The sequence below is a fragment of the Sardina pilchardus genome, chromosome 4 (assembly GCF_963854185.1).
Source record: "Sardina pilchardus chromosome 4, fSarPil1.1, whole genome shotgun sequence".
Lineage (NCBI taxonomy): Eukaryota > Metazoa > Chordata > Actinopteri > Clupeiformes > Clupeidae > Sardina > Sardina pilchardus.
This window is the reverse complement of record NC_084997.1, coordinates 18924049-18936457: the sequence shown is the minus strand read 5'-3', so window position 1 is coordinate 18936457 and position 12409 is coordinate 18924049. Positions and strand designations below refer to the sequence as shown.

The 12409-nt window shown below is 41.1% G+C and overlaps 1 protein-coding gene across 2 annotated transcripts; it reads right to left on the bottom strand.

Annotated features, from left to right (window-relative positions):
- Positions 1-2922: 2922 nt before the first annotated feature.
- Positions 2923-7557, bottom strand: faima (Fas apoptotic inhibitory molecule a). 2 transcript variants are annotated; one of them, XM_062534434.1, is made up of 5 exons: positions 7431-7557; positions 6495-6614; positions 6045-6273; positions 4384-4433; positions 2923-3853 (listed from the first exon to the last, which is right to left on the bottom strand). In XM_062534434.1, exons 2-5 carry the CDS (start codon positions 6606-6608, stop codon positions 3704-3706), a joined length of 543 nt encoding a protein of 180 aa, XP_062390418.1. In that variant the 5' UTR covers positions 6609-6614; positions 7431-7557; the 3' UTR covers positions 2923-3703. The 2 variants fall into 2 exon arrangements, with proteins under 2 accessions (XP_062390418.1, XP_062390416.1); XM_062534432.1 differs by having other exon boundaries at positions 6495-6659; positions 7431-7537.
- Between the last annotated feature and the right edge of the window lie 4852 nt (positions 7558-12409).

Sequence of the window (12409 nt, the reverse complement as noted above, 5' to 3'; positions counted from 1 at the left end):
TTGGTTTTTGTTATAATGCATTTCTCATTTCTGCATTTTTTTTTTTAACCTTTATTTAACCAGGTTAGAATCCCATTGAGATTAAAAACCTCTTTTACAAGGGTGACCTGGCCAAGACAGGCAGCAGCAATCTTAAAACACATAGTTTCAACACTTACAGACATAAAACACAGTGAAGTCGCACAAAGACACATTTTACATTGGTGTTAGTAACTAAAATACTTAGAAACATCTACATGTAAGAGAATCAGCCTTAAGCTCATTCATTTTTTATTTAAAAGCATCCAGAGAAATCAATGAACGCATTTTAAGATTGTTTTGCAGCAAATTCCATGCTGAGGGCGCAGCATACACAAAAGCCTTCTTGCCCAGTTCCGTACGGACATTTGGGACATCCAACAAGATAAAGTCCTGTGAGCGTAGGGAGTACTGTCCATTGCTCCTATGCTTAATAAGGACACTTAGATAGAGTGGGACCAGTCCAGTAATTACCTTATATACTGTATAAAGGTGTACCAATGACAGAGCCTTCGGGTGGTCAAAGAAGGCCAACCTACCCTTGAGTAGAGCTCACAGTGGTGAGTCAGAGCTTTGCAGTTAGTAATGAATCTCAAGGAAGCATGATAAACAGTATCTAACTTAAGAAGACACTGAGCAGGAGAGTGCATATAAGTCCCCATAGTCCAACACTGACAGAAACGTAGCAGAGACAAGTTGCTTTTTTACATTAAAGGAAAAGCATAACTTATTTCTAAAATAAAAACCCAAGAAAAAAGATTGTATTATGCAATAAAAACAAATCAAAGATTGATAACATACACACACATGCGCACACAAATAATTTGAAATAAAATAAACAAAATTAATCTCACGCGTACTATATATAAAGAAAAGTATATATGAGATTAATAAGGTATACCCAATCCTAAAGCCCAGTGGTGTCAGCCACAATATAAAGCCTCAGCTTCTTTCAAATCAATATTCCTACTGTGACCCTGACATACTGAAGAAGTTACATTGTTTTTACACTACCGAGTCATATCCACTGCTTGCTATTTCCACAACAACAGAATGCAACTCTTGAAGCTTATGGTACACCGTGGTTTCAATGACGGTTGACATCAGCTAGGAATATTTATCTAGTGTATATATATATATATATATTTTTTATTATTTTTTATTTTTTCATTCTACCATTATCGAATATTGCCACAGCACTATAATCTCCACAATCCAGGATGAGGGGTCGTGACTCGTGACCTTTGAGGATGTTCTCTACCAGCATCTCCAGAAACTCCTACAGCCCTAAGGATCCTCCTTCTGCTCCTCCACCTTCTCCTTCAGCTGCCCCAGAGGCTTGTCGTCCATTGCAAGGGTCTTATCCTTGCCTGCTCTTCAAAATGTGGTGCTATGACAAACATCTTGACATATATTATGACATTTTGCTAAATGCTGTTTGCTAAACGTGCTTGTTTTCTGAAACATTGCATTTTCTGAAACATCATGGTGTCCTGAAATTTCCCTTTTGTTTTCAGAAATGTTGCTTTGGATTTAAAATCCTTGTCCATGTATGAATATATCCCTTATCACCTTTGAGATGATGAGTTACTTTTAAAAAATGTACCTTTCAGTGCCTCTGACCTTTAAATTGAATTGGATCTATTTAAAGGGCTTTCTGGTCATAGGCCTAGGCCAGGGGTACGTGAGATTAAAAGGACTATGGCAGAAAGGTATTAAAAATGAACTTTTTGAATCTTATGTTATTAGTTAATTAATAATGTGGTCCACAGGGGGGAAAGTTTGGGAACCGCTGAACTAGGCCTACGTGTTCTTATATCATTACACTAGAGAAACACAGTGGAGTCTGCTTTAAGTGATCAAATCTGGGGGGAAATGATGTAGACTTTGGAAAGGGTTATTGCAGAATAGTAATTACAGACAACGGTGTACATTTCTGTTGACATTTGAACCTGAATTCAGTACACTAATCATGTCGTGAAATACATAATTAATCGTTTTGATCAACTGTGTAGTCATGAAAACATTCTTTCATCTCTCAATAACATCAATGAATATAAAAGAGGATAGTCTTAAAAGGAATGATCCATTACAACTAAAAACAAACAAATCAAAGGTTTTATTATACAATACATTTACAGTTAATATATGCAATATATGTGCTGATTGTAGCACATATATTTGTAACAATAAGTATTAGATCATGATACATATAACATTGTTATATGTATACATTACACATTACAATAATTTGATAAAAAAAAACAAGAAGTAAACAAACAATAAACAAAATCTATCTCCTAGAGCCTTCTTGAGACAATACAAGAATATCTACTCCTTTACAACCCAATAACTGGTAGTTAATCACCAGCCACAATACAACCTCAGCTTTATAATGTATCTGGGTAAATTACATAAAATAGCCATATATGTCTTTTCAAAGTCAGTAAAATGACAAAAATATCTGTTGGCTGGTTCATTTCTACAGTATTTGTATACAGTAGGTATAAACATCACACTTTTGACTATGTTTGCAAATAAAATACTCAAACACAGGTCACATTTTTTCCATGGCTGAGGCAACAAGTCTCTAGAGAAGAAAAATGAGTCATGATAAGTTTTTTGTTTTTTTTCCCCTGCATGAGACTGGATCAGGAGTGGAGAACTTAAATTGTGTAGTTGTTGAGAGTGTGTTAATGCTAACAGCAGTGTTCAGTAACCACACAGACCTAAAACAGTCAGTCAACACATGTCTATACGACAATAAAAGTAACTGATATACACTGTAAACAGAGTCAAGGGCCGGGTTTCCCAGATTCGTTAAGAAGCTCTTAAGTGCGAAGAACTTCTTAGGAGTGTTCTTCAAATGTTCTTAGAGCGCTCCTAGGAAGTTATTAGCACTTAAGAGCTTCTTAACGAATCTGGGAAACCCGGCCCAGGACTGTGGCTTTATAGCTGCCCTATAGATGCCCTCTTTTTTTCAGTGTATGTGTGCTGATTACAAAACAAATGCAGTGGGAATGTCACATTTCAATATCATCCCTCCACTAAAACTGATGTCTGTACTGTTGCAGCATGGCCAAATGAGAGGCATCTACCGCATAAGTTCACACAAAGTTCACACCAGGTGAGGGTAAAATAAAAAAAAACATTCCTTATTTCCAGTCAACTCAAATAGAGACACTAAGATACTACTAGTGTATAAACTACCACTGTTTAACAACTGAGAAGATGAAATAGCAAGACTGGCACATTGTTAAAGTTTGAACTAGTAAACACAGAGGCCTTGTCAGGCTGTATAAATGTCTCTCAGCACGAAATGAATTGAAAAACACAGTGACAGCAAAGTGCACTTCCTAAGGAATTCCTAAGGTGTTGCAGATGTTATTGCCTTTCTCTGTCTCCACATCCGAAATGGCTATTCATGCAAGGCTGCCTTGGCTGAACTGCTTTACATCTTTCTGTTCCCAATCAGACCACTACGAATCAATTTCACGCTGGTGATGAGCACTTCAGCCTATACTTCTGTTTGCTGTTTTTGTGTGCCTGTCTGACTTTGAAATGTTGGACCCTTAAAATGTGTTGCTTGTATGGCTAACCTTCTGTCATCAACAGCCAACACTCTCTTTCATTCAAAACTAAACTTCTCTATCTCTCTCTCTCTCTCTTTCTTCTCTTCCTCTCATTACTCTGTGCACTCTGCCACCTCGTTGCCATCAACTAAGAGCGTGTGGATGATGCCGTCTCTTCTTTTGCCACTGCTGACAGCCTTGATGCAACAGTCATGGTCACTCAGGGTGAAATGTGTTTCTGTGCCATCTTCCACAAACTCGCCCTGTGTAAGGGAAAGAGAGGGTCGGAAGACAGAGACAAGTCATGTGAAAGAATGCACGCTCGAACAACACCTGTGCCCCTATCAGTACCATTTCACTGAAAAAAAAAGTTGTATTTAACGGCATAGACACTGCACACTATCAGTCTGCTGATAAGGCTGCTGTGCTAGTACTGTTTGTTTGAAAATCTTCCCAAAGTAGAAGACATTGCTAGTCTGCTTTCGACCTGCCGAAAAGTACAATGGTGGTCATTATTTCAGTTTTAGGCCTACTTGAACTTTTTGCTCAGCCTTTCATTTCTTTGTAGGACATTCACTAAATGCCAACACGAGCTTCATTTACATACAGTACATCCCAACTATCCATTTAAGAATAAGCATCCTACGCATTCAACACTACACAGAAGTCTTTTTTGCAATACATTTAAAATATCTTCAATGAAGTAGTACTCCAACGTATGAAGTGTATGGAGGTACATGTAGATTTCATTTGGCTTCTGCTGTTCTGTAGATATGGGCTGATAGATACTCACAGCTGTTTCCATCATTTGTCCATTACACCAAATGTCCATGGTATCCTTCTCTGTAAAGTGAACAGTTAAAAATGAGAAATAAAAATCAAACATTCACGACATCGAATCACTACATCAAAATGTGGACCATCCTATATCTTGTGCCAACATTTGTCCATTCTGGCATTCTACACAATTTTGTAACAAGCAAAGCCTTCCTATATTTAATATACTTAGCAAACATCTGCAAGAGGGCAAAAAGTGTCAGCCAGAGGGTCTACCCTGCCACGCCTGATAGAGACTACTGAAGTGGAGGATGTGAGGTGATGGGGAGGCTGAGCATTTCTATCCATCCTTTAAGCATGGTGTTGCTGGTAACACGTGTCAGCTGTTGAGCATGAGGAAATGAGGGACACGTGTTTTACAGAGGAGGTTGCCATAAAGGTTAGCGACTTGTGTATTCATTTGATGTCTGAGAAAATATATATAGTTTATGGATTGTTTTGTATTGAAGTGTAATTAGACAAACAACAACAACAACAACAACCAGAAGCTGCAAAACACCTGCAAGACTTCAATAATGGGTTTGTGTTAAATTAAATAAACCAGCCGTCTACTGTAAAGTGAAACAGCACATCAGTTTACAATGTGTAGTTCAAGATAAGAGATGTGTGCAATCAATCACAGAGTACAAAGGTGTAGAAAGTCCCATGTTGGCTACAGGGGAGGAATCATTCTGTACCAGGCAGAATAAAATGACTAGGGCACACATAAAAGAAACAGTTGCAATTATAAGCCACTACATAGACTATCTTGTGATTAAGATGTATAATGCTCCCTTGTTAAAATTAGTGAACACAAACAATCCTGAAATTGTCAAGGCATAGCCTACATCGCCAATATTTCACAACATGGGGAATGAAAGCTGAACTGCACACTACATCTGACTGCTACCCAATACGCAATTTCAACATATTTCCGAGAGGGCCTTTCTTTAACTATATAACTGCCACGGTTAAAGCCTGTGTAACAAAAGCATGCTTGCAATCAGTCACAGTACAAAGAGTACAAAGGTGTGGAATATCCCATGGTGACTTAGTGAAAAACAAACATTTCCCTCAGTAGGCCTACCAGCTACAGCCACTGGGGCAATCAGTTGAAAGCAATTCTGTAAACAAACCACCCCCTGCCATCCTGCCTAGCAACCAACACAAATGATGATCCTCTCTTGCTTACTTTTGTGAAGTAAAGTCTAAAAAAAAAGAATAATGTCTCTACTCTGTGTTTAAGTATTCATGTGTTGCCTTCCTCCTCACCAACATTTTACAGCTGGATATGACATCTTCCACTGGCTCCATAAACCTTGGTTTTATTTTCGGAGGTCTTACAAAGCAGGCAATCTGATGGGGAGGTCAGTCAGACAGTCAAGGTGCTTGACAGGTGCTGACTGTATGCAGATGGTGTGCTGTAATCAGATTAAGAGATCACAAGCCTTGCAACTTGCTGACAGGCTCACTGCTTAAGCATGACACCACATGCTGTCAATGAACCTGCCCACCCAGTGCAGAGCCTAGTTGTTTCAAGACCATTTATGCCACAACTCCATGTCATTCTTTGTATTTGAACTGCCCGGTGTTCACTCTTTTGTGAAGTTTACGGGAAGATAAAATGTGAAGCCTTACCCAGGACAACCCTGCAGTCTGTGCCATCCAGGTTGAGCACCCAAGTACTGGTCACCTTTGAGCGATTCTCCATATACTTCTTCAAGCTCTTTCCATTGATCTCAAGCGTGTACTCGTAGGCAAAGCCGCTCACCGCATCAATGTTTATGGTGGCCTTAGTGTCTGAGCTCCCCACACAAAATGTCTCTTTTCCAACCAGTTTGAACATCCAGTCCCTTCGTAGAACTTCCTGTTGAGTAAAGGGAGGAGGAAGATATACAGACTTCACCGCTCTCACATATTGATTTGTTTGTGTTCAATATAGCCTACTGGTAAGGTCGCATGTATTTCAATATCACTTTCAGCTTTCAGCCTCGGCTATATCGGCACAAATGGACTTGACTCTAGTCACTCTTTGGTGACATTGGTGGGAGCAGGTGTCCTCTGCGGTTGACAAATATGTAACCTTACCTTGCCATCTATGCAGACGACCCGTTTCCCAGTGGTTGTGCCATGTTCAAACTCGATCCTGTGGACTCCATCGCTCAGAGCAATCTCCCACACGCCCACCAGGTCGCTCGACATCCTGACCTGATGTAAAACCGCACCAGTAGTTCAACTTCTGAGCACAAGTACCTGCAGAACACGGTGAAATGTATATATAGCTAGCTAATACTACCTAGCATCAAATAGATGAATGTATGTAGCCTATGTTGGCTCCCTGGCACAGGTTTTCAGCTAACGACAGTTCACTTGGTGTGATGTTATAACCTTAACTTACCTAATGTTCTGATTTCAGTTGATGACTGATCTAGAAGCTAATTGCTGTCTAGCAGAAACCAAGCAGCGAAGAGCAACAAGCTGATTACCGTGAAGTTACGTTACACAGACTTTTCTCGTGGGATTGCTGAGGTTACGAAACATTAACCTGGTCAACTGTAGGCTATAAAGCTAGCATAAGTAACGTTATCATCAAAACAGAGATGAATTAAGCGAGGAGGAGGTGGGCGCCTGTGAGATCTGAGGTTAGCTAACATTAACGTTAGCGATAGCAGGATAACTTGAGTCTTTGCTTGAATGAACACAGAACCACGTTATCAATAGCTATCCATACCAATGTTTACCGATAACTAACGTTAGGCTAATCATTTCGATTAGTTGAATGACATAATATAATATCGTGATACCATGGTATGATGACTGATATTGTGTTGACATCCAGTCAAAAGGCACGTATGGCTTAACGTAAACAATAAAGTTAACTATCGATAACCAAGTTATCGTATCGTAACTAGCAGCTAACGCTAGCTAACGATAACATATGTGCACGCTTACTTATGGCAATTATGCTATCGTGGCTATGAAATGATAATACATTGCGAGCTGTTAGCATGGAACATAGCTTACCTGGACTCGAGCAGAAAGGAAAATACAACGTTGATATCCTATCTGGTTACGTTAGGATAAGAGCGCTTTCGCTAGGGTGAGAGAGACGGGTTGATGGTTGATGTGGTGGCTAGCTGGTCAGAAACAACTGATTGGTCACTATGGAAACGAAAGGTGCTTCTTCTCCGGTGGGTTGTCCACTGAAGATACTGTACTGCCACCTAACGGCTTGGCAAGATAAAAGGCCTCACCCAGAGCCACGTATCTATATGGCTCTGGCCTCACCCAGTCAAAGAGTATAGAAGTACTTCTATAGCCTACTCTTTGACCCAGTGTTAGAGATTTTTCCTCCCTCTTGTGGTTTGACAGCAGCCAACACATGCATAGCCTACTATGAAATACAAAGACTGAAATTACACAAAAAGCCTAGCCTATATAACTTTCAACTGTTGCATCAGTTGCAAAGTTGCAATTCAATATAGCCAAAAACTACAAGTCCAAATGATATATATATTCTCAGAAGAGAATATCAGAATGTCTCTTTAAGGGTGCTTTCACACCAACATCGTTTGGTCCGCACCAAACGGTCCATTCGTACCAAAACCTCTTAGTTTGGTTCGTTTTCGTTGGTGTGAAAGCATTAATCGCACTCGGGTGCGCACCAAAACAAGCGGACCGAGACCTCCAAAAAGAGGAGGTCTCGGTCCGCTTGACTCCGCACCAAAAGTAGACCTCTGGTGCGGTCCCTCTGGTGAGAACGCGAACTGGGGTCCAAACCATAGACTGTAGGTCAAAATAGTGAGTCAAAATTGGCGCCGATTTCTACCTGAAGATAAACATTGAGAAAAAAATCAATCCGACAAATTTTGGTTCGTTTTCTGGTGTGAAAGCGGACCTCACTGGAGTCTATATGCTACATAATAACAATTTCACTGCCTGAAGCGGACCAAATAATCGAATTAGTGGTGTGAAAGCGCCCTAAGATTGCACATGTGGCTTATGTACTTTGCACTCCCTGGCTGCCACGATTATGGAACACGGAATGTAAATCCAACATGGCAAGCTGTGTAAATATACGTTAACAAAAGAGCTGATTGAAATAAGAAATCATGTCAACATGAGTCAACATGATTGTCAAAGAGCAAAAGGTGGGGAATGACCTCGGACACAGATAAAGATGGTTGGTATACTTTTAAATAAATATTTTATCTTCTTAATTATCTTGTGTAGCCTATTACTGTAGATTGCTTTCAGTGTGCTGTTGAGCCAGTAGCCATGACATATTTTACACTTCAAACGCCCTACTAAGTCAGCTATTGAGCCCAATTCTTTTAGCGCACTTCATTCAGCTCATGAAAGTGCCAGTGACGTGCAGTCAGGGTGCCTACACTGAGAAAATGTAACCACAATGATTGTAAAAAAAACAATTGTAAAACATATGAAAAAATAATGATTATAACTTTCAATGGGCTTTGCATGTAGGGTAAATTATCCTCAGTTACTTATAAACAGAGTGACAGTAAAAGCAACAGCTTTCGTTTTTATTGTTTTATTGTCCTTATCTGTAATATCAGAACGTTCACTGTCAAGATTGCAATCCTTTTATTTTGACAGGCCAATGTTGGGTGGCAGGAGGAACTAAGGATTGTTCTCCTGGGATGGGACCACGTAGAAAACTGTATGGTGGGTAATGCCATACTTGGCTGTGAGGCATTTGACACAGGGAGTGACACTGATGTTTGTGTGAGAAAACAGGGCGTCAGCGCAGCTGGGACTCAGCTCACAGTGGTCGACACGCCTCAGGACTGGCTTCACTATGCCGTCCACGACCCCGCTTCTGTTGATCACAGACTGGTTACCAGCGCATCAATGTGTCAGCCAGGGCCTCATGTCTTCCTCCTGGTCATCTCCGTGGATTCACTTCCAGGGAGGGAGCGCAGCCTTCAGGCAGCCATTCTCCTGCTGAGTGACGTCCTGTGGCCATACACCATGGTTGTGTTGACAGGCCTGGAAAAACGAACAAAGGCATTGACGACAAAAGATATTGCTGAGGAATACCAGTGTCTTCAAAGCATTTTAGAAAAGTGTGGACAGAGATACCATTGTCTGAACGCAGCTCAGCAGCCTCAAGACAGTGACTCCCAAGCTATGGATCTGCTTAAGAGCATGCTGGCACTGGCAGCAGGGAACCAGGATCAGATCGGTGAAGCTTTTCTCAGTCCAGACAGCATACTGAAGGAGGCTGAGAGGAGGATCGTGGGAGAAAACAAAAAGGCAAAAGTCAGAAAAGAGACAGAAAGAAAATGGCAGAAAGGTAAGAGGTGTTATTTAGTGGTTCTTTCATTCTAATGCAGTTCCCATATCATTTTCATGTATTCTGGATGTAGCGTAATAGACCTCTGAAGTTTGCCTTCAAAACAGCTGCCATCTTTGAGACCAAGTAGCCTATCTTGCGATTTTTCCTATGGGAAAATACCATGAGGGTTTTGAATGATCACACCTAAACTCTCGCAAAGACAAAGAACGAAGAAGATGAAGAGGTCTGAATGGGCAAAGACGGCACCTATGGTTCTTTTTTTGTATAGGCGACCTTCAGAGGTCTATCATTTTCACTCCAAGAATACAAATGTGCAAAAAATTGTTAACAGTATGTGTTCAAATGCATTTTGACTGTATTTTAACCATACGCTTCAATTTGGGAAACATCTTGTTTGTACTTCAGACATTTCAAGTCAACGCACAGCATTACGAGTGGTGATGGTCGGTGCCAGGCAGTCAGGGAAGAGCACAGTCGGAAATGTCATACTTGGCCAAGACGTCTTTCAATCTGGACATCCCACTAGCCACTGTGTAGAGGTGAAGGGGGACCCAATGGGGAGAAGCATCACGTTGGTAGACACTCCAGGTTGGGACCACAAGAGCAGTGGCTCAACAGACACTCCAGAAAAAGTCGGACTGCAGAGTGCACAGAGCACCACTATGGACGAAACGGAGCCAAATGCATTTCTTGTGGTCATTCGCAGTGATGAGACGTTTACGGAAATTGATAAACATCTACTGCAAGAGCACCTGACCCCGTGGGGCCGAGACGTATGGCGAAGAGGCATCGTCCTGTTCACTCGGGGAGATCAGCTCGGAGAAACAACAGTGGAGCACCACATAGAGCGGTGGCCAGCCCTTTTGTGGCTCGTAGAAAAAATGTCAAATAGATACCATGTCCTGGACAATGTCGTCAGGACATGCAACTGCAAGGTGAAGAAGCTGGTTGAAGAAATCGAAGCAGTTGACCCGATCAATCACAACCGGATTTTGCGTGAAAAACTCAGGAAGGCCAAGAGCTCGAAGCAGCGCGTCAAGGTGAAGGAACTTCAAAAGAATATGAGAGACCATCAAAGAGAGGAAGAGCAACAGAAGAGAATTCAGGAAGAGAGAGAAAAGCTCTTGACAGAAAGATTCACAGAGTCTGAAGAGAAAAAGAAGGAGTATCAAGAACAGATAGAACAGCTGACCCAGAGATGCAGCGAGAGGGAAAAGCTCTTAGAAGAAAAGGAACAGTTTATTAATGAAAGATTGACAGAGTCTGAAGAGAAAAAGAAGGAGTATCAAGAACAGATAGAACAGCTGACCCAGAGTTGCAGTGAGAGGGAAATGCTCTTCAAAGAAAAGGAACAGTTTATAAATGAAAGATTGACAGAGTCTGAGGAGAAAAATAAGGAGTATCAAGAACAGATAGAACAGCTGACCCAGAGATGCAGTGAGAGGGAAAAGGTCTTAGAAGAAAAGGAACAGTTTATACATGAAAGATTGACAGAGTTTGAGGAGAAAAAGAGGGAACAGGAAGAACAGATGGAACAGTTGACCGAGAGATACAACCAGCCAGAAAAGCGCTTAAAAGAAAAGGAAGAGTTTATAAATGACAGTGAGCAGGATGGAACCATCAAATTGATGAGGAGGGATCAGATGGCATTAAGGCAAACTCCTTTTGATCAAGAAAAGGAATCAAGGGACCATACATATCAAAACAACATGTTGGAAAATATCTGCAGCAAATCTTTGCTGCAGAAAAATAATAACCCACAATTAATACCAACAGAGGGTCTGCAATTGGACAGGCAGAAAGAGAAAGAGGTCAGGAGTCTGTCCCTGAGTGAGGCAGAGGGGGGACCAGAGAAAGGACAGACATACATCAGAACCGACAGCATGGACAGGAGTGAAACCATGCATTTGACTGAACCCACCTTTGTTTACATGAACTTGGATTCTGCTGGTAAGTGTAGTAAGATCAGGAGCATTCGTAAACAAAGGCTGATTGGGGACATTGGGAATATTAATGGACATTTTCAGAAAATGTTAAGACATTCGATTCCAATTGTGCCTTAAACAAGCATGAGCTTATACACTTTATACTTACTTATATCTTCCAGTGGTTCAGAGAGTCGAGCAGCCTACTCAGGAAGTCACGGCCACGAAGCAACACCCAGAACAACTGGAGGTCAAACCTGTGGGGTCGACCAAGTGGTATACGGGAGCGGCTATAGGAGCCGTGATTGGGACCCTGGCAGGACTCCGTCGGGGGTCACTGAGGGCAGCCGTTGGCACTGCCATTGGGGCCTCTGTGGGTGCTCTGCTGGATGCTTATCTCGGGGGAAATGCCAAACGCTGTGGAAACCAGGATGTCTGATTCATCAGGAGATATGTCAGATGTTTAGATGCACTTGTAATCGTGGTTGATATATGTTTGTTATAATAATATATAAGCTATATTTTTCAATTTTGTCATGTGTTTTTGACGGGTTGAAATAATAATGCTTTGTGCTGAAGGCCTACAACAAACTCTTAAAGACTGGAATTCACTGGTAAACTTTGCGAATGTGAACACAGATTAGCATCAGCCAGTGTGCTTTACCATTACAATTGTTTCAGTATTATTTGGGTAAATAACATAGTGATATACATACAGAAATGTTTGCAATAAAAAAATGTAACACTCCACACCATTT

Coding starts and splice junctions, on each gene's coding strand:
- faima (XM_062534434.1), bottom strand. CDS start 6,608: ATGTCGAGCGACCTGGTGGGCGTGTGGGAGATTGCTCTGAGCGATGGA. Junction 6,274..6,494: donor TCGTCTGCATAGATGGCAAG/GTAAGGTTACAT, acceptor TTTACTCAACAG/GAAGTTCTACGAAGGGACTG. Junction 3,854..4,383: donor GACAAATGATGGAAACAGCT/GTGAGTATCTAT, acceptor TCCCTTACACAG/GGCGAGTTTGTGGAAGATGG.